General features: G+C 41.1%; 1 protein-coding gene across 1 annotated transcript in view; it reads right to left on the bottom strand.

Moving 5' to 3' along the window:
- LOC143079627 (uncharacterized) overlaps positions 1-25,531 on the bottom strand; it is a 69,946-nt gene that overhangs the window by 33,129 nt on the left and 11,286 nt on the right. Inside the window, exons 3-4 of the mRNA XM_076255480.1 lie at positions 24,848-25,072; positions 23,678-23,878 (exon numbers count right to left, since the gene is read on the bottom strand). Of these exons, the coding sequence (XP_076111595.1) occupies positions 23,678-23,878; positions 24,848-25,072 (426 nt within the window). The remainder of the gene's footprint in view (positions 1-23,677; positions 23,879-24,847; positions 25,073-25,531) is intronic.

Raw genomic sequence — 25,531 nt, forward strand, 5'->3', positions numbered from 1 at the left:
GAAGCCTCCACTTTATATCAGAGTTTATTGGAACTGTTTGAAACAGACTTGGCAATAGAGCGAGAACACTATCGAACCTATGTAGACTTTCTTGTAACAAATATACAACTACCATTTGCACTTGTGCATTATACTTTATTTCTAAAAATCTCAAGATTTTGTTTTGCTTGACACAAGACTGACATGTTTCTCAATTCACGACTTTGTTATGCTCCGTCGACGATAGAGATGGCCATTATATTTAAAAGTCTTTACGTACGATCATCCGTCTGTCTCTGTTTTATATGGTCAATGATTTGGTTATAGTTTATGATGACGTTTACCAGGCTCAAGCTAGCAGCCACTCGCCAGCAGCCACTTCGCTAGCAGCCAGTTTTCAGATATGTCTATAAACCCAAAAGTTGCATAAGATTCCAACGTACTTTAAATGTTGTATCAATTATATAATCACAAAACAATCTGTTTTTATATATGATTGAGCAGCCGAAGACACTATTTAATGTTTATTTTTATATTATCATGTGATTTCCTGTTCATTAATTTAGAGACAACAGTATTGGCTTTCCATATACCAAACAGCGTACTGCGCGCAATTTTTAATAGTGTATGAAGAATAGTAAATAGCTATGCAATTATTTAAATGCTGGCAGAATTGTTGTTTCATGGTATCGACTTTTCCATTAGAAATTAATTTTGTGATATTGTAAGAAATAGCTTTCCATAGTCTCGGCATCCTGTCAAGTAGTTCCTAAAAAGTATCAATAGTTTTGCATTACAAAAATAGAAAATTGCCCTTGTGCTTTGCTATTTTTTTTGTCAGACAAATTTGTTTTTACAACAGATTTTACTTCTGAACAAGCGGAATTCGCTCACACACTTGCTTATACGAAAGGTTTTTTTGTTGTTCTTAATGTATGGTGTGCACGGAAAATACAAATTAGCAATTTATAAAAAAAAACCTACCTTTGGACCTATGGTGAAGTTGTCCGCCCTGGACCATTTGTCCGATTGGACCTATTACCTATCATTTGCACCTAGTGGGTAAAAAAGTATTGCCGTAGGGAATTTTTGACAGACTTTTGAAAATTTGGGGTAGGCATGTTAGAGCCTTTAGACCTAAGTTCAGACCTATGGTGAAGACAAACTATGAGTTGTCCCACCTGGACCTTTTGGCCCATTGGACCCTAGCCCATTACCTACCATTTCCACCTAGTGGCTAAAAAAGTATTGCCGTAGGGAATTTTTTACACTCTTTTAAAAATTGGGGTAAGGCATTTTTTTTAAATCTAACTTTGGACCCATGGTGAGGACAAACTATGAGTTGTCCAACCTGGGCCATTTGGCCCATTGGACCTTAGACCATTACCTATCATTTGCACCTAGTGGGTAAAAAAGTATTGCCGTAGGGAATTTTTTACAGATTTTTGAAAATTTGGGGTAAGCATGTTAGAGCCTTCAGACCTAAGTTCGGACCTATGGTGAAGACAAACTATGAGTTATCCCACCTGGACCTTTTGGCCCATTAGACCCTAGCCCATTACCTACCATTTCCACCTAGTGGCTAAAAAAGTATTGCCGTAGGGAATTTTTTACAGATTTTTGAAAATTTGGGGTAGGCATGTTAGAGCCTTTAGACCTAAGTTCGGACCTATGGTGAAGACAAACTATGAGTTGTCCCACCTGGACCTTTTGGCCCATTGGACCCTAGCCCATTACCTACCATTTCCACCTAGTGGCTAAAAAAGTATTGCCGTAGGGAATATTTTACACTCTTTTAAAAATTGGGGAAAGGCATTTTTTAAAATCTAACTTTGGACCCATGGTGAGGACAAACTAGGAGTTGTCCCACCTGGGCCATTTGGCCCATTGGACCTTAGACCATTACCTATCATTTGCACCTAGTGGGTAAAAAAGTATTGCCGTAGGGAATTTTTTACAGACTTTTGAAAATTTGGGGTAAGCATGTTAGAGCCTTCAGACCTAAGTTCGGACCTATGGTGAAGACAAACTATGAGTTGTCCCACCTGGACCTTTTGGCCCATTAGACCCTAGCCCATTACCTACCATTTCCACCTAGTGGCTAAAAAAGTATTGCCGTAGGGAATTTTTTACAGATTTTTGAAAATTTGGGGTAGGCATGTTAGAGCCTTTAGACCTAAGTTCGGACCTATGGTGAAGACAAACTATGAGTTGTCCCACCTGGACCTTTTAACCCATTGGACCCTAGCCCATTACCTACCATTTCCACCTAGTGGCTAAAAAAGTATTGCCGTAGGGAATATTTTACACTCTTTTAAAAATTGGGGAAAGGCATTTTTTTAAAATCTAACTTTGGACCCATGGTGAGGACAAACTAGGAGTTGTCCCACCTGGGCCATTTGGCCCATTGAACCTTAGACCATTACCTATCATTTGCACCTAGTGGGTAAAAAAGTATTGCCGTAGGGAATTTTTGACAGACTTTTGAAAATTTGGGGTAAGCATGTTAGAGCCTTCAGACCTAAGTTCGGACCTATGGTGAAGACAAACTATGAGTTGTCCCACCTGGACCTTTTGGCCCATTGGACCCTAGCCCATAACCTACCATTTCCACCTAGTGGCTAAAAAAGTATTGCCGTAGGGAATTTTTTACAGATTTTTTAAAATTTGGGGTAGGCATGTTAGAGCCTTTAGACCTAAGTTCGGACCTATGGTGAAGACAAACTATGAGTTGTCCCACCTGGACCTTTTGGCCCATTTGACCCTAGCCCTTTACCTACCATTTCCACCTAGTGGCTAAAAAAGTATTGCCGTAGGGAATTTTTTACAGATTTTTGAAAATTTGGGGTAAGCATGTTAGAGCCTTTAGACCTAAGTTCGGACCTATGGTGAAGACAAACTATGAGTTGTCCCACCTGGGCCATTTGGCCCATTGGACCTTAGATCATTACCTATCATTTGCACCTAGTGGGTAAAAAAGTATTGCTGTAGGGAATTTTTGACAGACTTTTGAAAATTTGGGGTAGGCATGTTACAGCCTTTAGACCTAAGTTCGGACCTATGGTGAAGACAAACTATGAGTTGTCCCACCTGGACCTTTTGGCCCATTGGACCCTAGCCCATTACCTACCATTTCCACCTAGTGGCTAAAAAAGTATTGCCGTAGGGAATATTTTACACTCTTTTAAAAATTGGGGTAAGGCATTTTTTTAAAATCTAACTTTGGACCCATGGTGAAGACAAACTATGAGTTGTCCCACCTGGGCCATTTGGCCCATTGGACCTTAGACCATTACCTATCATTTGCACCTAGTGGGTAAAAAAGTATTGCCGTAGGGAATTTTTGACAGACTTTTGAAAATTTGGGGTAGGCATGTTACAGCCTTCAGACCTAAGTTCGGACCTATGGTGAAGACAAACTATGAGTTGTCCCACCTGGACCTTTTGGCCCATTGGACCCTAGCCCATTACCTACCATTTCCACCTAGTGGCTAAAAAAGTATTGCCGTAGGGAATATTTTACACTCTTTTAAAAATTGGGGTAAGGCATTTTTTTTAAATCTAACTTTGGACCCATGGTGAGGACAAACTATGAGTTGTCCCACCTGGGCCATTTGGCCCATTGGACCTTAGACCCTTACCTATCATTTGCACCTAGTGGGTAAAAAAGTATTGCCGTAGGGAATTTTTGACAGACTTTTGAAAATTTGGGGTAAGCATGTTAGAGCCTTCAGACCTAAGTTCGGACCTATGGTGAAGACAAACTATGAGTTGTCCCACCTGGACCTTTTGGCCCATTGGACCCTAGCCCATTACCTACCATTTCCACCTAGTTGCTAAAAAAGTATTGCCGTAGGGAATTTTTTACAGACTTTTGAAAATTTGGGGTAGGCATGTTAGAGCCTTTAGACCTAAGTTCGGACCTATGGTGAAGACAAACTTAAGTTGTCCCACCTGGAACTTTTGGCCCATTGGACCCTAGCCCATTACCTACCATTTCCACCTAGTGGCTAAAAAAGTATTGCCGTAGGGAATATTTTACACTCTTTTAAAAATTGGAGTAAGGCATTTTTTTTTAATCTAACTTTGGACCCATGGTGAGGACAAACTATGAGTTGTCCCATCTGGGCCATTTGGCACATTGGACCTTAGACCATTACCTATCATTTGCACCTAGTGGGTAAAAAAGTATTGCCGTAGGGAATTTTTTACAGACTTTTGAAATTTGGGGTAGGCATGTTAGAGCCTTCAGACCTAAGTTCGGACCTATGGTGAAGACAAACTATGAGTTGTCCCACCTGGACCTTTTGGCCCATTGGACCCTAGCCCATTACCTACCATTTCCACCTTGTGGCTAAAAAAGTATTGCCGTAGGGAATTTTTTACAGACTTTTGAAAATTTGGGGTAGGCATGTTAGAGCCTTTAGACCTAAGTTCGGACCTATGGTGAAGACAAACTATGAGTTGTCCCACCCGGGCCATTTGGCCTATTAGACCTTAGACCATTACCTATCATTTGCACCTAGAGGGTAAAAAAGTATTGCCGTAGGGAATTTTTGACAGACTTTTGAAAATTTGGGGTAGGCATGTTACAGCCTTCAGACCTAAGTTCGGACCTATGGTGAAGACAAACTATGAGTTGTCCCACCTGGACCTTTTGACCCATTGGACCCTAGCCCATTACCTACCATTTCCACCTAGTGGCTAAAAAAGTATTGCCGTAGGGAATTTTTGACAGACTTTTGAAAATTTGGGGTAGGCATGTTACAGCCTTCAGACCTAAGTTCGGACCTATGGTGAAGACAAACTATGAGTTGTCCCACCTGGACCTTTTGGCCCATAGGACCGTAGCCCATTACCTACCATTTCCACCAAGTGGCTAAAAAAGTATTGCCGTAGGGAATATTTTACACTCTTTTAAAAATTGGGGTAAGGCATTTTTTTAAAATCTAACTTTGGACCCATGGTGAGGACAAACTATGAGTTGTCCCACCTGGGCCATTTGGCCCATTGGACCTTAGACCATTACCTATCATTTGCACCTAGTGGGTAAAAAAGTATTGCTGTAGGGAATTTTTGACAGACTTTTGAAAATTTGGGGTAGGCATGTTACAGCCTTCAGACCTTAGTTCGGACCTATGGTGAAGACAAACTATGAGTTGTCCCACCTGGACATTTTGGCCCATTGGACCCTAGCCCATTACCTACCACTTTCACCTAGTGGCTAAAAAAGGTTTGCCGTAGGGAATTTTTGACAGACTTTTGAAAATTTGGGGTAGGCATGTTACAGCCTTCAGACCTTAGTTCGGACCTATGGTGAAGACAAACTATGAGTTGTCCCACCTGGACATTTTGGCCCATTGGACCCTAGCCCATTATCTACCACTTCCACCTAGTGGCTAAAAAAGGTTTGCCGTAGGGAATTTTTGACAGACTTTTGAAAATTTAGGGTAGGCATGTTAGAGCCTTTAGACCTAAGTTCGGACCTATGGTGAAGACAAAATATAAGTTGTCCCACCTGGGCATTTGGCCAATTTGACCTTAAATTATTTCCTACCAATGTGACTTTGTGAAAGAAAAGAGAAAAAGGCACATAATAAACACAAGTAATTTTACAAATATGTCTGATCAGAGAGAGAATAAGGCTCAGGAGGTAGAAATCTTTAGTTGCCGGTACCCAGAATCTAAATCATTCATTTATTTATAGGAGCATACCGAGGAGGGGGTTGTCTTTGAAGGTGATGGTAGCACCTACGATATTCGTCGTTGAATTGCTGACCACGTGCACGCCTCAAGTAAAGTCCATCACCATAGGTGATCCGGGCGTTTGAGGGTTTGAGGTAGAGATCGTTACCACTGGGATTCACTGTGCAAATAAACTCACCATAGATACCAGAATTAAAATAAATTAGAATTTCAAACGCATCCACCAAGTTTCAGGTACAATCATGATCCAAATACCTTGTTGACGGGTACACCACCCAAAGCAATCAAGTCTCCATTACCCAAGGCAGATAAAATGGTTTTAGATACCATGTGAAATGCCCTCATTGCCAACCCTACGAACATGGGTAGGTATCCACCTTCTTTTTGCATGTTTTCCTTTATCTGCGTGGTACTCAGCTCCAGATTCATACCACCAGTTCTTTTTTGGAGAAGTTTGATAATCTTTTGAACCTGCCGAGAGGTGAGCCACATCTTGTGTTTGCATTACAGGTTTGCATGGGACAAACAAATGGAGACTTGACTACCTTTCTTGGCAGCCCAGTGTAGTTTATTTACTTGACCTTTCAAACCATTATCGTGATAAGTCATTTATTTATTCCCTTAGAAGATGAAAATGGATAGTGAGGTGTTCGCCGCGGGGTTTGATGGGGGTACCATCCTGAGCGGTGAGATAAGTGCACGTGCGAATGATGGTTTTCAGGGTCACTGGTAAGTACACCAGGTTTTTTTGGGTTCTTCATACCAGGATCGACACCGGGAAAGAAACTGGAGATGGTGGATTGCTGCTTTCCATTCACATAGCTCCCGTAGATAATACCGCTATTTGCCAGGATGCTGATGATGTTGATGATACTACCAATGTGTTCCCCTTCTGTATAGCCCTATCGAAGGTGTAAATTTGCCGCTCTAATCCCGAGACGGTGTTGCGGCTATTTGTAAAGTTGAAATCTACTTCGTAGTGCCTGGCGAGAGTTAGTGTTGCTCTTAGGGTTTCCCGATTTGCATCGATAATGATGAATTGGTAGATGAATTCTTGCACCACAGCTGGTTGAGACCTTGGGATTTGGAGAAATCGTCGTGATAAATCAAAATTCCCAACATGGTAGTGGCAACGCCTGGGTTATTGATATGTTCGATTAGCTGGCCTGAGAGAAGAGATACATGATTCCATTGTGAATGAGAGACACTAGATCTGCATCAGCATATGCACTACCGTCGATATTTTGCAGTCGCCCCTCGACTAAAAGATAACTTTCAGCGGGATGGAGGTATAAGTCTTGGGTTTCGATATTGATTAGGATTTCACCTGGATTATTCAGGTTGGCACCAGCTTGAGGTTCGTATTCGTGAACCTGATAAATCCGTGGAGACTTTCATCGGAAGTCAATCCTTCGGTGATTGTAAGACATAATGTATGTATTTTTAGCGTTGACGAAGTCGTAGATGGTTTATACCACTTTACCAACCACATGGTCGACGGTTTTGGAGGCCCCTTTTTCAACACCTTTCACGGCTACTGTGTCAAGCAGTCCTCTACCACCGTAGTCGTACTTTCGAGCGTAACCTTTTTTGATTTGCAACATTTATTTATAGGATGCTACGATGAAGCGCCTTATATTCCTCAATGCTGATATGTCTACCCTTTTTCATTGCATCAATAATCGACACAATTTCGTTGCGCACACCATTATTTCCTGCTCGGTAAGCTGCAGCACACAGTTCCAAGCGATCGAGAAGCTGCTCGAAGTTGGCAGGAAGAAACGCGGCTGGCAGCCCACTGCCAAACTTATCCCTCTGGTAGATGTTGGATACGATTTCCTTCCTTGTAACTCTTGTTCGCCTTCGCGGTTTTCAAAAGGGTGGAATTGCCTTGATACATGGCACCGGAACTTTTAAGGATCTCTGCAAAATCGTCAAGGTCGTCAGCGTCGATCGAATCTGGTTTCTTTTTCACAATGAGTTCCCAGAGGCAAAGGGTTCCTTTGTACCTCACACCATCCACGAAAATATCATCGCCGTCAAAAGTAACTGATGAACTTCGGATGAAGAAACCATCGTTTTCAGATCGCAATCCAAGGGTGTGGTCGGCGGAAGGAGTCATACTGAGCTGCAAATACTGCTGTGCTCGAGGTCCGAGGACGGTGTCTGTAGGTGGTGGAATGGGTAGAGGGTCGGCAGACTCGTCGTTGGAGGAGGGAGAGCTGGCACAACAGGAGGTAAATCTTCGATTGTTTTGGTGATTATTTAAACTGCTTTCCGCTGAGCCTCAGGGTGCTATAAACAGTTTCGTACTAAAAACTAGGGGTATTTCCCCAGTGAGATTTACATACTGATGGAATTCCCTGCTATTTATATACCACTAAATGAAAAAGTTGATTGTTTTTTATGTTCAATGTGAAAAACATATATTGAAATTCAATTAAAATGCCACTTTTGTCAAGATTTAAAAAAAAAATGTTTTTGTGACTTCCTACTATATGGGAGGCAACTCCATAAACAGCTGATTTTCACCTGTTGCAAAAAGCACTTTGATTTGTCAGGTAAGATAGCTCCTTTCGGAGCAGGCGAACGTAGGCTGAAACTACATTTTCTTAAATCAGCCGGATAAGCTCTTCGAAATGCATATTATAACTTGTACCAATTTGCATGTTTAAACAAGAGATGTTGGATTTTTTTTTATTTATTCAGAAAGTTCATAGAATTATCTTTCCATTGATGTATAGATATCTATATAACTATGAATATCTGACTTCTGCATGATGGGTCCACTATTACATGCCCTGTTACAGAATGACGTCACGTAAAAAACTGTTGATTGCACCCTCAACCACAGGCTTAACCATTTTGGAAAGGTCCAATCCTGTCAAGGCGGTGCTGCATGTTACATGATTGAATGCTCCGCTTAGTTACATGCAACTCCTTTGAGAGTGCCTCCCGCTGCTTGAGGACGGGGATTTTAATGAACGTCATTTTTTCATAGCGTTGGAACAAACGCTCCATGGCGTTGGGGTGAACGGCTTCGAATGCCTTCAAGCGTTTGGAAGAACGCACCTAAGCGTTGGTGTGAACGCTTTCAAGTCGACCCAGGTTGATCGATTATATGCGATGGTTCAAGCTTGGGTCGAATGCCCATCTTCTGAAGATTACAGTGTCTGAGACATACGTCTTTACGCGGTTTGCATCGGTGATTGCACTGATGACCGAAAATAGTCTAGGCGGGCATTTTGGTTGTTGTGAGCAATGGGATCTTCCATTATGTTTATAGCCAATTCAACAGACTTTCATCCAAATCGGGACATAAATAATGAAACACAATCCAACCACACTTTTACACAGTCTTCCTACCTTGCCCGGGGCCGACTCAAATTTACATTTGCAGGGCCATATTTATTTCTTAGGCTGGGGATCGAACTCTACCTCCAGTTCTCTTTCAATTTCTGACAATGAATACTCTAGGAACTCTGAATCCTTGTACTTCGAGGGGTTATCTTTGTAACAATTCATTATTGATACTATACCTATAAAACTCATCAAATTGCATCGATTTTTTCCCTTTTCCTTGGTGCTTTTAATATCGATGGTTACAAATCCATAGGTTTTTGACCAGCAATGCTTACACTGAATGTCAAACTATTCCTTGGTGAGATTGTTGCAGTGATCTCGTCGGATTTGTTCGAAATTCTTAGCATCCTGCTAGAAGAAGCATAGGACGTTGGCATTCTCCCGCATATACTGGCGGGGCAGTTTGAAGTAGTTCTGTCACAATTAGAAACAATCAATGTTGTGGCGACCACTCACGTAGTAGTCTTTACACATGTTTATTTTTTTGCTAAGCATCAAGTCGTCGAACACAAAGAGGTTTGGGTCGAGTTTCCGAAGCTAGTTCATCGCACCTTTGCTCGAAGAAAAAGTTTCGATACCATGGCCACTCGGGTGTCGTGGTGGTGGTAAGGCAACGAGGAGGGTGACTTGCCTTTGCACTGTACGAGGTCTAGAACATCTTCCTTAGTGAAGCCTGTTCCCAGCGCTTGCTGCAAACAGCCGATAGATGGGCTGGTGAAGCGATTCCCGAAGATGTACTATTGATCGTACTCGAGTCATCCATCGCACATGATTATGTTGTTCAACAGCGTTGTCTTACCACAGTCCGACTTCCTAATGATAAACCTTCTGATTGCGGTAGGAGGTAGTGATTGCTCCTGTTGGGGGCGTTGGCACTGTAGGAAATGTCTTCGACGTTCATTTATTTGAAAAAAATAGCGATGAACTTTTGCTTGAAATGTCATAGGAAGACGGACATAGTTAACCCCAGCGAGGTAATGACCAGGAACGGGCGACGGAGAAAGGTTGGAAATTGTAAGGTATGCGGTGCCATGAAGTCTCAGTTTGTTGCTGCAACTGGTGCAGGGTTCGTGGACAAACTTATCAACCGATCACCCATGGAAATGCATCTACCCGGACACAACTTTACCGGACCAGTGATTAAACTTAGCAAGCGCCTGCTCCCTGATGCACCCAGAAAAGCTTGGTCAAATACCTATTAATCGAGTTTACCAGGCTGCATATCACCACGATCTCTGTTATTTCCAGCACAAGGATAAAACCACCCGTTACTCAATCTGTGGCAAAGCTATGCTAGCCTCGCTTAACACCATTCCCAACCCTTCCACACGCGAACGCATGGACCACAGCATCATCGGACCAATCATCGATACCAAAACTCGATTTGGTCTGAGTATTTAGAAAATAAAAGTTCGCTGGACCGATGATTTAGCGGAGGAGTTGCACACACCAGTTCGACGCACGTTTCAAAAACGCGGTGTAGTAGTGTGGTGTGGATGAGACCTGGGCGGCCGACCTTGTTGATATGAGTGTTTTTGAAGGGACAACAAGGAAAATAAATTCCACCGGAGCATTATCGATGTCTTCTCCAAAAATGGATGACTGATACCACTCAGGAACAAGAACGTGTCGACGGTGCGGAATGCCTTCCAAACGGTATTCAAATTGCGTGTGCCAAAGAAACTATGGACAGACAATGGTACTGAGTTTGACAACAAGGATGTAAAGCAGCTGCTTCAAAAGCATGGTATCGAGCCTAACTCCACCGAGAATGAAGAGAAGTCGATTGTTGTCGACCGTTGGAACTGCAACATGTTCAAATACTTTTCAATCAAATCCATGCGCACCTATATCGATGTCCTGGACGATCATGTTCGCCAGTACAATACCACCAAGCACCGCTCCATCAAGATGACCCCTGTCGCCGCAAGTCACAAGGAGCATAAACACAAGGTGTATTGGAACCTTTACGGCAGCATACCTTCAATAAAACCACCGCGATTTCGTACTGGCGACAAACAAAATGTACATTCGAGAATAGATATACTCCCCGCTAGACAGAGGAAGTATTCACCATTTCCCTAGTGTTGATCACACAGCCGCCCGCCTATCGCCTCGATGATTTTAGCGGTGAGGACATTCAGGTATCCATCTATGAGCCCGAACTTCAAAAGACTGATCAAAACATCTACCGCATCGAAAATGTCTTGCGTAGAAGAACCTGGGGAGGGATGAAAGAGCGCTAGCTTAACGTCAAGTGGAGGGGTACCCCACGGAGTTCAACTATTGGGTCAAAGCTGGGGATGTGCAATAGACTAGTTCATAGGACTGGGAAAAAAACTGCTGTGTTATCATATAGTTGCGCAGGTCCTCCTCAGATATGGGATTCGATTCGCGCCAGCTCCTGTCCGTCGTGTGATAAGACTTCGCCTTCAATTCGATGGTATTGATTTTCTCTAGAACCGCCATGCTTAGTTCCACATAGTTCTTTGCTTATGCCATCCTTTGGTCACTAGTTCATGTGCTGCAAGGTAGACACTTTGCCACTTTTTTCTCGATACCGACAAGATGTTTTTTCATGTCCTCGAGAGCTATATATATTTCACGATCGCTTCTAGCACAGCCTCTAGCTCATTGTTGTCTTTAATACCATCTTTCAACTGCTTGGTCACCCACCGTTTTGTCACAGCATCCGAGCTGTCATAGGATATCATAGGCTAGTAATGTGATTGTCGTTTATATCGAAATGCTGCACGATCCGCCAGACGGATATGCGCTGTCTTGCATGTGATCCAAACTTATCCATTTATTTATAGAGCGAAAAGATTGCATTTTCCCCGATTTTCCCATTGTCAGCATCTTCAACACGTACAGACAAAAGTGACCACACACTACATCCCCTCGCGTTAGAAGTTCATCAGTTTTGAAAAGGATCTCAGGCTACAAATAGTCTACCATCTCGTCGGGCGTTGGCTTTGTCGGTCTGTGCTTTTACCAACATGCCAAGTGCGTTGCACGATCCTTCCAGCTATTGTGGTTAAAGTTCCACATTTGGTGTGTCAGACCTTGGGTAGTAGTGTATCAGGCATTACCGCATCCCGACAGTGTTGAATCTTCGTGGTGGTTACAGCCTGCTCGAGCTGAGTGTTTGAAAGGGGTTTGTAGGGGAGAACTAAATTATGCACCCATATGCCGCTCATTTAATTATGGTTGACGATTTTGTAGTGGCCACGGGCAAGGGTGCTAATTCCATCATGCATGATATGACGCTTGTCATCGTTGGCTGATAGGGCTTTCTTGTGACACTCAAATGTATATATCTGATGCCTATGACTTTTGATTGTGTATTCATAGTCCGGTAGCTCACTGTGTGCTTATTAAAGCATCTCTTGTAGTCTTCAAAGGTTATTTTTGACGATACACTTCTTCACCACTTTAGCCCTCTTCGCTTCGCGAATGCCAACATTGAACGCGTATATCTTTGACCGCATTCCAAGACTCAGTCATGGGGACTCCGGCTCATTCATCCTTGAACATTCCAAGAATTTTAATTTCCTGTTCAGACCTGCTTCGATACCGGAAGTGTGGTCACTTGGATAGTTCGATGTGCCGAACTTTCTGTCGCCGTGTTCGTTTATATCTTCGAGATATCTGGAGTTTCGACATTGTAAACGGTACTGTCGGTGTAACAGATGGTTGTCTTGTCACGGTAGGTTGGCTTTAGGAACTTGTAAACATAGTCCGCCATTAAGGTCTTAGATATGTCTAGGTAAATTGGCTTGTCAAATTCTATTTGGTCTTACGCATGTGCATGGCTGCAAGATACGCACTGAAGTTAACCCGGTGATCAAAGTTGGGCTTGGTGACGAGCTTCATCACTTCTTTCTCGTTGGTAACCATTCGGACGTCGACCCTTTTGCGGATATTTTCTATTGTCTTTCCGACACCGCATTGTTCATGAGCTTGAAAAAGTTTTTTTTAAAGTCAGTGGTGGCAGCGTGGTGGTTAAATCAATATAAATCGTCAGCCATAGGCTCTGGTTAAAACTTATAACCGTGTGGTTTTCTGAACTTAATTCTGAGCGCAAGGTACTGTTTTATGTTGACGTAGTGTACTACATACCTCAGTTTGTCTCCGAGGTTTGGCACCAGTTTCTTTACTTTGTTCAGCTGTACAGTTTCCGGGGCCAGCGAGTAGTCATTGTGGTAGTCAAGAAGTTCCTTGAGATATTCGAAGTCTACCTCCAATACAAATCATTGGTCGTCTTCAATGCAAGGGTCTCCAAGGTTGGCATTTCTTCGGTGTTAATCCATTCAAAGCCACCGGTCGGTGGATAGTTGCTCATATCCCATCCATACAGATTATCGGCATCCACATACATCAAGTAGTTGATGGGCTTGTCGGCATTGCATTCTTCGACATAAGGGTTGTTGACTTTAGCAAACCGCTGCGTCGCGACTGTTATCCCACCTCTGATCCCTTTTTCAAGCATCAGAAGCATGTCAAGGTACGAGATAAGTTTAGGTTTCACAACTGTTACGGTAGTTTTCAATGTCGCATCATAGGCAAGTATTGGTGCTGTTAGGTACTACGCGGGATCAAGTTCCTAATGCTTCGAGCATACATCTCTGAAGTTCTCAAACACATCGCACAGTAAGAGTACATCCGTTTTCAGATACAAGTCATGATACTCTCTCATGCTGGTGATATCCATCTCTTTTCACACTTGCTGCGCGTATTAGTTCATAGTCTGCATGGCTTACTCCCTCACCGGTGATGGTATTGTAGAATGCTTCACTGGGTGGCAACTCGATCTCCTTGAGTTTTTCAAACCCATCCACATAGTCATAAGGGTACACACCCTTTCGCAAGAGTAAACATTCATCAAGACACTTCCCCGGCGCGTCAACAGGTTTATCATTACCTTCATCCATGACTTCCTTGACTCTCTGTGAGCACCCGGCGATTTCATTGTCCTTTTTGATTGTGCGGCCATTGACCTCCAGCGATCCAAATGCAATGCCTTGTCTTGTCAGGGAATCGAACGCTGCCATCAATGCTTTTTCTTCTTGCTCGGTTTCCTCAAATTGCTTGAACCCATCCATATAATCAACAGGGTACACACTCTGTCGCAAGAGTAAACTTTCGTCCATGGCCGGCACTTCAACTGGTATAGCATAGCCTTCATCCATGTCTGGTGAAGGTGATTTCTCATCATTTGACCTCCTTGACTCTCTGTGAACAAACGGCAAGCACCCGGGAAATTCGTTCTGGTGGCACATTGGCCTTGTAAATCACGATACCGTCAATTACAAGTGATCAACTTCAATGTCCTGTTCTGTCAAATAATCAAACGCCACCATAAGTGCCTTGTTTTTCAAACTGCAAATTACATACTATTAGTTCACCGTACTTCCATCGATTTTGTAGTCGGTGCCCCTACATTCCTTTGAATTTTTCGCCTGCTCATAAAGGTCTGGCTGCAATTTAACAATAGAGTCTGTGATATGTCTCATTCTGTTGTAAAACTCCTGATACCATTTCGGATCCTTCAGTGTAAGCTTGGCCTGCCTCCCATTAATGATGGCCAAAAGATGTGCCTTGGCTTCGTCCCAGACATTTCCCGTGTATACAGTCTTATTTGCCAGGTACTCTTCGCAATGCAGTCGTCGAGCCCGGCGCAGTTGATAGCATTGTCGTGACAGTACCAGGATAGCTATGTAGGTTGTGCACTCCTCGTCTCTTAACCTGCGCAAGGTAGCCCTGTATGAGTGTCATATGTGCGTTCTTGTCCAGCTTCTTCCCTTTGATAAGCCTGCTTCCCAGAATATTCGCGGTGTGACACAATGTATTCTAGCTTACGCCTGTCTATGACCTCGCGCAGTGTGATTTTCCGACCGTTTTCGGACTCCGCGGGTATCACCCGGTACAATTCGGGATCCAACGCTCCTCTACCAAATACCTTCCGAGTATTCTTGAAGGCTGCTGTTGGACTTGAGTTCACCAAGCTATTCTGGCTCGCACTCATAAATTTGAGACTGTCCAAACCTCAAACTCTGGTGGAGGGGTTTCATTTCCCCGTCTTTGATCTTGTACTCGCTCACCTGGAATGTCTTGCTAAACGAGATGTACTTTTCCTCCGAATTGGGAATGCATGTGAGCTGCCCCGGTGTCGATCCCAGGTTCTTAGTGAACAGATGACTATCATACCCGGCCAGATTGTGAAAAAATACAGGTATAAACTTTGGCATTTTGTACTTCAGGTTACACTGGTTATGTGCTGCGCCCCTGTATTTTCCGGTAAAGTGGCAGTTATCCCTAACCTAGTCCTCACCAAGCGAACAATCACACAACCAGCGCTGCGTGGCCTCCTGTTGGTTTTCTTGTCCTCTTTCGTCAAGACCATATGCTTCATAAGATAGTTTTAGGTGTAAATGGCCTTGATTTCTTTCTCGAGGTATTCAACAAAGACCTGTGCCACATCTTCTCCCGGCTTTTGCATGATATACAGAACCGGTGCCTTGGTATACACGCTGTCGTCAAAGCACTTGATGTGGTAGCAGAATCACATAGGCATGTGCTTTTGGTAGGCTTTCGTATGTGGTTTATCATTCCTGGTTTCAACCTTCTCGGTTAAACACTAAAATTCCGCGAACACCACGAAAGGGACTTCTATCGAGTGGGTGTTGTCAAAGGTCTGGTAGGTCCCTTCCTTAATAAGCTTGGGCAGCTCGATCTTAACCGCCTTGTGGTTGACGCAACACTCTTTGTGGGTCTCCAGGACTTCTTTAATGTGAACTGGTTCAAGCACCTGTAGCACAGGTGGGTCTCACCATTGTGGTCCGAAGTCTCGCTCGACACCAGCCAAGACTTTTTTTTATCAGCAGCAAGTTGATGTCTCTCTCCCGCTGTTCGCTAACGTCTGATATGCGCAGCGGGTATACTTCATTGTCGTTAATTTATAATACATTGACTGTCAGGGTTGAATTGACCTTCTCGAACTTACCAATACCCTTAAGGCTGACCGAGTACTACATCTTTTTTCCAGATTGAGCTCTTCCTGCCACGGAGGTACTGTGTTATCATGTCTGTATGTTTTGGGTCTACCTCGTCATGGTGCAAGGCCGAAAGTATGCCCACTTAAAACAATCCTCATCGGGTTTTTTCATATTGTTGGCAGCCTTCTTGGCTCCGTCAAGTCAATGTACTGTGACCCTCCCAGCGGCCGGTTTTTGTTGATATTGACTTGAAGTTTTACAATTGCTTTCAATGTTCAGCCGCTTTTTTCAGAGGTTCACTGGGCAATCATTACTCCGATCTTTTACTCCATCTAATCAAGGGTTTCAGCCAAGATCGTGGCCTCGGTGAAAATCTCGAGTGAAAGTATCCCTTGTTCTCATCATCTGCATTACCTGTTGGATTAATCTTCACAAAGGTACAGTGTAGCACCACATTGATTTTTGCTCCTTTCAATGTCCAATTTGTTTTAAGTTCCTCCAGTGACATCTGAGAGACGTCAAGGAAGGTCTGCACATCCATATCAATAATGGGGGTCATCTTCCAGGTAGTAAATGTCTCTTTCAAGGCTTTCTCTGGCGGGTGCACTATACACAGCCTGCTAACACCTTTCAACCCAAGTTTTTTTGTCTGGGTGATAATCGTCTTCCTCGTCTGGGGTTTCGGACGACGCTGACATTTAAGGTTGGTTTCTTCTGTTTCAATCAACTCAACCAACTGATCTTTCCAAAACCGGGAGTACCATCAAGGGTGGTTCATTTTGGCTAAACTAAAATGCCTTCCCCTAATCTTTTAAAAGCTGTCAAAAATTCCCTACGGCAATACTTTTTTACTCACTAGAAGCAAATGATAGGTAATGATCTAAGGTACAATGGGCCAAAAGCCCCAAGTGGGACACCTCATGGTGTGTTTTCACCATGGGACAAAAGTTAGATTTTTAAAAAATGCCTTACCCCAATTTTTAAAAGAGTGTAAAAAATTCCCTACTGCAATACTTTTTAGCCATTAGGTGGAAATGGTAGGTAATGGGCTAGGGTCCAATGGGCCAAAAGGTCCAGGTTGGACAACTCATAGTTTGTCTTCACCATAGGTCCGAACTTAGGTCTAAAGGCTCTAACATGCCTACCCCAAATTTTCAAAAGTCTGTAAAAAATTCCCTATGGCAATACTTTTTTAGCCACTAGGTGGAAATGGTAGGTAATAGGCTAGGGTCCAATGGGCCAAAAGGTCCAGGTGGGACAACTCATAGTTTGTCTTCACCATAGGTCCGAACTTAGGTCTAAAGGCTCTAACATGCCTACCCCAAATTTTCAAAAGTCTGTCAAAAATTCCCTACGGCAATACTTTTTTAGCCACTAGGTGGAAGTGGTAGGTAATGGGCTAGGGTCTAATGGGCCAAAAGGTCCAGTTGGGACAACTCATAGTTTGTCTTCACCATAGGTCCGAACTTAGGTCTGAAGGCTGTAACATGCCTACCCCAAATTTTCAAAAGTCTGTCAAAAATTCCCTACGGCAATACTTTTTTACCCACTAGGTGCAAATGATAGGTAATGGTCTAATGTCCAATGGGCCAAATGGCCCAGGTGGGACAACTCATACTTTGTCCTCACCATGGGTCCAAAGTTAGATTTAAAAAAATGCCTTACCCCAATTTTTAAAAGAGTGTAAAATATTCCCTACGGCAATAATTTTTTAGCCACTAGATGGAAATGGTAGGTAATGGGCTAGGGTCTAATGGGCCAAAACGTCCAGGTGGGACAACTCATAGTTTGTCTTCACCATAGGTCCGAACTTAGGTCTGAAGGCTGTAACATGCCTACCCCAAATTTTCAAAAGTCTGTCAAAAATTCCCTACGGCAATACTTTTTTAGCCACTAGTTGCAAATGATAGGTAATGGTCTAAGGTCCAATGGGCCAAATGGCCCAGGTGGGACAACTCATAGTTTGTCCTCACCATGGGTCCAAAGTTAGATTTTAAAAAAATGCCTTTCCCCAATTTTTAAAAGAGTGTAAAATATTCCCTACGGCAATCCTTTTTTAGTCACTAGGTGGAAATGGTAGGTAATGGGCTAGGGTCCAATGGGCCAAAAGGTCCAGGTGGGACAACTCATAGTTTGTCTTCACCATAGGTCCGAACTTAGGTCTGAAGGCTGTAACATGCCTACCCCAAATTTTCAAAAGTCTGTCAAAAATTCCCTACGGCAATACTTTTTTACCCACTAGGTGCAAATGATAGGTAATGGTCTAAGGTCCAATGGGCCAAATGGCCCAGGTGGGACAACTCATAGTTTGTCCTCACCATGGGTCCAAAGTTAGATTTAAAAAAAATGCCTTACCCCAACTTTTAAAAGAGTGTAAAATATTCCCTACGGCAATACTTTTTTAGCCACTAGGTGGAAATGGTAGGTAATGTGCTAGGGTCCAATGGGCCAAAAGGTCCAGGTGGGACAACTCATAGTTTGTCTTCACCATAGGTCCGAACTTAGGTCTGAAGGCTCTAACATGCCAACCCCAAATTTTCAAAAGTCTGTCAAAAATTCCCTACGGCAATACTTTTTTACCCACTAGGTGCAAATGATAGGTAATGGTCTAAGGTCCAATGGGCCAAATGGCCCAGGTGGGACAACTCATAGTTTGTCCTCAACATGGGTCCAAAGTTAGATTTTAAAAAAATGCCTTACCCCAATTTTTAAAAGAGTGTAAAATATTCCCTACGGCAATACTTTTTTAGCCACTAGGTGGAAATGGTAGGTAATGGGCTAGGGTCCAATGGGCCAAAAGGTCCAGGTGGGACAACTCATAGTTTGTCTTCACCATAGGTCCGAACTTAGGTCTAAAGGCTCTAACATGCCTACCCCAAATTTTCAAAAGTCTGTAAAAAAATCCCTACGGCAATACTTTTTTAGCGACTAGGTTGAAATGATAGGTAATGGGCTAGGGTCCAATGGGCCAAAAGGTCCAGGTGGGACAACTCATAGTTTGTCTTCACCATAGGTCCGAACTTAGGTCTGAAGGCTCAAAAATTCCCTACGGCAATACTTTTTTACCCACTAGGTGCAAATGATAGGTAATGGTCTAAGGTCCAATGGGCCAAATGGCCCAGGTGGGACAACTCATAGTTTGTCTTCACCATGGGTCCAAAGTTAGATTTAAAAAAAATGCCTTACCCCAATTTTTAAAAGAGTGTAAAATATTCCCTACGGCAATACTTTTTTAGCCACTAGGTGGAAATGGTAGGTAATGGGCTAGGGTCCAATGGGCCAAAAGGTCCAGGTCGGACAACTCATAGTTTGTCTTCACCATAGGTCCGAACTTAGGTCTAAAGGCTCTAACATGCCTACCCCAAATTTTCAAAAGTCTGTAAAAAATTCCCAACGGCAATACTTTTTTAGCCACTAGGTGGAAATGGTAGGTAATGGGATAGGGTCCAATGGGTCAAAAGGTCCAGGTGGGACAACTCATAGTTTGTCTTCACCATAGGTCCGAACTTAGGTCTGAAGGCTCTAACATGCCAACCCCAAATTTTCAAAAGTCTGTCAAAAATTCCCTACGGCAATACTTTTTTACCCACTAGGTGCAAATGATAGGTAATGGTCTAAGGTCCAATGGGCCAAATGGCCCAGGTGGGACAACTCATAGTTTGTCCTCACCATGGGTCCAAAGTTAGATTTAAAAAAAATGCCTTACCCCAATTTTTAAAAGAGTGTAAAATATTCCCTACGGCAATACTTTTTTAGCCACTAGGTGGAAATGGTAGGTAATGGGCTAGGGTCCAATGGGCCAAAAGGTCCAGGTGGGACAACTCATAGTTTGTCTTCACCATAGGTCCGAACTTAGGTCTGAAGGCTCTAATATGCTTACCCCAAATTTTCAAAAGTCTGTCAAAAATTCCCTACGGCAATACTTTTTTACCCACTAGGTGCAAATGATAGGTAATGGTCTAAGGTCCAATGGGCCAAATGGCCCAGGTGGGACAACTCATAGTTTGTCCTCACCATGGGTCCAAAGTTAGATTTAAAAAAAATGCCTTACCCCAATTTTTAAAAGAGTGTAAAATATTCCCTACGGCAATACTTTTTAGCCACTAGGTGGAAATGGTAGGTAATGGGCTAGGGTCCAATGGGCCAAAAGGTCCAGGTGGGACAACTCATAATTTGTCTTCATCCATAGGTCCGAACTTAGGTCTAAAGGCTCTAACATGCCTACCCCAAATTTTCAAAAGTCTGTAAAAAATTCCCTACGGCAATACTTTTTTAGCCACTAGGTGGAAATGATAGGTAATGGGCTAGGGTCCAATGGGCCAAAAGGTCCAGGTGGGATAACTCATAGTTTGTCTTCACCATAGGTCCGAACTTAGGTCTAAAGGCTCTAACATGCCTACCCCAAATTTTCAAAAGTCTGTAAAAAATTCCCTACGGCAATACTTTTTTAGCCACTAGGTGGAAATGATATGTAATGGGCTAGGGTCCAGGTGGGACAACTCATAGTTTGTCTTCACCATAGGTCCGAACTTAGGTCTGAAGGCTGTAACATGCCTACCCCAAATTTTCAAAAGTCTGTCAAAAATTCCCTACGGCAATACTTTTTTACCCACTAGGTGCAAATGATAGGTAATAGGTCCAATCGGACAAATGGCCCAGGGCGGACAACTTCACCATAGGTCCAAAGGTAGGTGTTTTTTTATAAATTGCTAATTTGTATTTTCCGTGCACACCATACATTAAGAACAACAAATAAACCTTTCGTATAAGCAAGTGTGTGAGCGAATTCCGCTTGTTCAGAAGTAAAATCTGTTGTAAAAACAAATTTGTCTGACAAAAAGGCTGTTTGGTATATGGAAAGCCAATACTGTTGTCTCTAAATTAATGAACAGGAAATCACATGATAATATAAAAATAAACATTAAATAGTGTCTTCGGCTGCTCAATCATATATAAAAACAGATTGTTTTGTGATTATATAATTGATACAACATTTAAAGTACGTTGGAATCTTATGCAACTTTTGGGTTTATAGACATATCTGAAAACTGGCTGCTAGCGAAGTGGCTGCTAGCGAGTGGCTGCTAGCTTGAGCCTGGTATGACGTTTTAGTGTCATCAACTTAAATGAATAATGTGGTTTCTCTAAACATATCATTGTAAAGGTGTAGAGTAAGCCAAATCCACTGAAAACTGAATACACGTACACTAGTCTTTTTTTATCATTAAAGATGACTATGTTTGTTCATGATTAAGTACGGTTTTGAACCAAAGTGTACTGCTCGTTATTGAAATGTGACGGTGTGTTTAGTCTAAGAAATTCACCATGAAGTTGTGATTAAATAGAGATAAAACTGAGTACATATATAAATCAAAAGATGCAATATGAGTGCCACTGAGACAGCTCTCCATCCAAATCATAATTTATCAAAAGTTAACAATTATTGGTTATAGTACGGTCTTCATTACGGAGCGTTGGCTCACACCTAACAGCAAACTATAAAAAGCCAAAGTGACTGTAACAAAACGATAAACATATATGAACCACACCAATAAACGACTACCGCTGAATAAAAAGTTTCCGACATAGAACAGTATGCTAATTGTGATTTAGAATTTTTTTAAGAGTTGTGTACAAATGTTTCAGGTCAAGTTATAGATTCATTCTGATTGAAATAAGAGAGAGCAAGAGGTCACACTGATAGTATCTATTTTTGATCGATTTCATTATACAATTTTACAGAATATTGTTTGTATTCATTATGAAACTGAAATGTTACGAAGCAATTTACGAATAGTCAATGAAAAAGTATTCCTCAGTGGTATATTTTGAAAACAAACGAAACAATTATGATTCAACTAGTAGCCCTTTGTTAATTTATGTATCATTGTCATTTTGTTAAGTTTCATTTATTATCTATTCTGACATCGGACACGGACTTCTTTTAAACTGAGCTTTACTGTCGGTATTGCTGGTTTTTTTTATCTGCATTGGCTAGAGGTACAAAAGGAGGGTTGAGATCTCACAAAACATGTTTAACTCCGCCGCATTTTTGTGTCTGTCCAATGTCAGGAGCCTCTGGCCTTTGTGTTGGTCTTCTTTGAATTTGAATTTTATAGTTTCTTTTATTAAAGTAAACCATTATAGGTCAAGATACGGTCTTTAACACTTAGCTTAGGCTCACAATAAACAGCAAGCTATAAAGGGTCCCCAAAATTACTAGTGTAAAATCATTCAAACAGGAAAACCAACGGCCTAACTTATATAAAAAACGAGAAACGAGAAACACTTAAGAAGTTTAGTTTGACGTCCATTATCGCTGAACTAGTACATATTTTTGTTTATGGGCCAGCTGAAGCGCTTTTGTGTGCGAGATTTTCTTGCTGTATTGAAGAACCAAATGTATCTGAGAAACAAACCTTATAAAACATGCGCGCCTTATAATTATTTTGTACATTAAATCAAGCTAAATTATACCTTTATTATCGTATCTAAAATATATACCAATTCTGAGATATTTAAAATTAACCAATTAACTATGAAAATGAAGTCAAGGTCAGACAAAAATATATACATTACAATCATTCCATAAAACAAATAAAGTTTACTCATTCCTTATATCTGTAGTATCTGAAAAACAGACCAAACAAGAATCAAATAACACGAACCATGAATATAAAACCAAGGTCAGATCAATATTACTGCAAGATAGACTATTACACCATACAAACATTCCGTACATCAAATATATCTAGCTAAATGCTTACAGTATCCGAGAAATACACCAAAAAAACACAAAAAAATACTTTGCCGGACCACTTAACCCTGAAAATGAGGTCAAGGTCAGATGACACCTGTCAAGTTGACATTTAGACACTAAAATCGTTTCATACAACCAAATATAGAAGAACTATAATTGCATTTGATATCTGAGATTTCGTCTAAATCACGAACATTAAACAAGGGGTGTGTTTGGATATACGCCTGAGGCGGTATTTTGTGTATAAAATATCAAACCATAGGTACCTATGGGTAATCAAGCAAATTTTGGGCGTACACCATATCATATTGTGCGCACAATATGTTTAAGTTGTGCGCACAATATATTTAAATTGTGCGCACAATATATTATTTCGTGCGCACAATATGTTTAATTTGTGCGCACAATATATTATTTTGTGCGCACAATATGTTTAAGTTGTGCGCACAATATATTATTTTGTGCACACAATATAATTAAGTTGTGCGCACAATATATTATTTTGTGCACACAATATAATTAAGTTGTGCGCACAATATATTTTTTTTTCTTTGCATGTCCCTAGCGGGGCTCCGTATGTTTCTATTAAACCTTCTATTTGTAAATATTAAACTTCATATTCAGACGACAAAAACAAAGTCACACACGATGAAAACCAGATCATTTGACCCGGAAAATAACACAAATCTATTCACTTGAAAAAACATAACACTAAACGGATATTGTACTTACTGTGCTTCAATGGGATGATGACTGATCAGGAGTACAATTTGCAATTACTCCTCTGTTCTCCGATAAAGTTCATTTAAATGTTTCTTTTAAACTTATATATGATTATTTGTCATGCTATGTCTAAATGTAAATAACTTACACTTGTTGCAATAAGTTCCAGTTCGTGTTCCCCTACAACCGTTGGTGCATACTGCAGTGCTTTTATCGCATAGATCTTTCAAACAGTTTTTAGTGTTACACCCTAGAACACATGAACCATTTCCAGGATAGCAATGTCGGTCTATACATCGTTCTGCACAGGACTTTGTACAGTTTCTTCCCCAAAATGTTTTTTCACATCCTAAAATAGTTGAGTGAAAAGATTAAGAGAAAGGGAAAGTTACGTACCTGATATATGTACATTTGACAATGTTATAATTGTTTACCGAAATCTTCGGATACCATAATTCAATAAAAAAAAACACTTTATTTTGAGTTAAGCATGCTATTAAATTGTGTTTGGCCATATAGCTCTTCAACTGATTATGTTATTATGCATTGTTGGCTTTCAAATATTCGTTATTGAGCATTACTGGCCAAGAGACAAACTTAACTTCGAAACAGCCGCTTTTAGACCAATCAAATTAATTATTCAAATTCATTTTCCTTAACCTATAATTAGCCAATGAAAATCGCGGTATCAGACATCATTCGGAATCAGTGCCAAAATGGATGACATAATAACATTTGAAGATTTCCAAAATGAAATATCGGAACTATCTACTTAAAAACACAATTTACACCCAAAAATATGTAATACAAAGTTAAACTAGATGGTAAGTGACAACGTCTCTCCCTCTTATGTGAACAAGAACTATAAAATTTAAATTATATACGAAAAACAAGCAAAAGTTATTTTTACAGGAAATTTTATCAAACTAATTAATTTGCATAATCCAATTTCGCTACACAGGAAAGCGCTCCGGATGCATGCTATTTATAACTTGTTGTTTTCATTTTTACAGGGCCAATAGCTCTGCTGGTGGACTATTAGTCACCGAGGGTATCATCAGCTCAGTGTTCTATGTGTGCCTCAATTTGAATAAACTACTCCTATCATAGTTTTAAGGAGAAAATTTCTCCAATTTTGTCTTAATTTTTTAGTGTTTTTTTCAGCTTTTCAGCGCTTCTGATATGTTTCGGATATTCAAATATAAGGACTCGATCATCATTGAAAAGACATAATTTTTCAAAATACGCGTTTGACGCATTAAAATTGTATCTGGTAATGTTATTAAATATCTATAGATACATTGTATATTAAACGTACCATTTATGGCAACATAACATAATTCAATGAAGCTTGCATGATCACCGGATGCGACAATATCATCATAATAAATGACGTATTGTCCAAGTTGATAGCAAGAAATAGTCTGAGTGACCTCTGGATAAGGAAGGCCTTGAGGATCTTTGTAGCAGAGATCATAGTCCGGAGGCGGAATAGTTGAAGCATTAGATATATACAATTTAAATCCATCCATCCGATGTGGATCTGTAACACAATTTATCGAAATGCACATGTAATAATCGCGTAAATGAATGCAAGTATATGTATAAAAAAAATGAAATAGGAAAACAAATATCCTATTAGTAATATTCAATAAAAATGTCGTGTAAAACATTCTTTCATAACCTACGACTGACAGAAACGTACTACAGCTTGATCATAACCCTAAAAATGTACGTGTTAGCGTATGTCATGTCTCTGTTTAGAATATAAGTTGTAAATTATGTACGGCAATGAAAAAGTCAAGACTTTAAAATCAATTTGCAGGATCTTCGATAAGTTAGGATCAAGGCCATTTAAAAAAAAAAACTAATCGGCTCTGAGTCAAAACTATTAGAGGAAAACAAAGGAACAATATAAACACTGAAGTGCAACAAAAACAAACGCAAACATATATAGAAACGAACTATTTGATAACAGCTACCGTATTCCTGACTTGGTACA

This window comes from Mytilus galloprovincialis, chromosome 1 (genome assembly GCF_965363235.1).
Source record: "Mytilus galloprovincialis chromosome 1, xbMytGall1.hap1.1, whole genome shotgun sequence".
NCBI classification, from domain to species: Eukaryota; Metazoa; Mollusca; class Bivalvia; order Mytilida; family Mytilidae; genus Mytilus; species Mytilus galloprovincialis.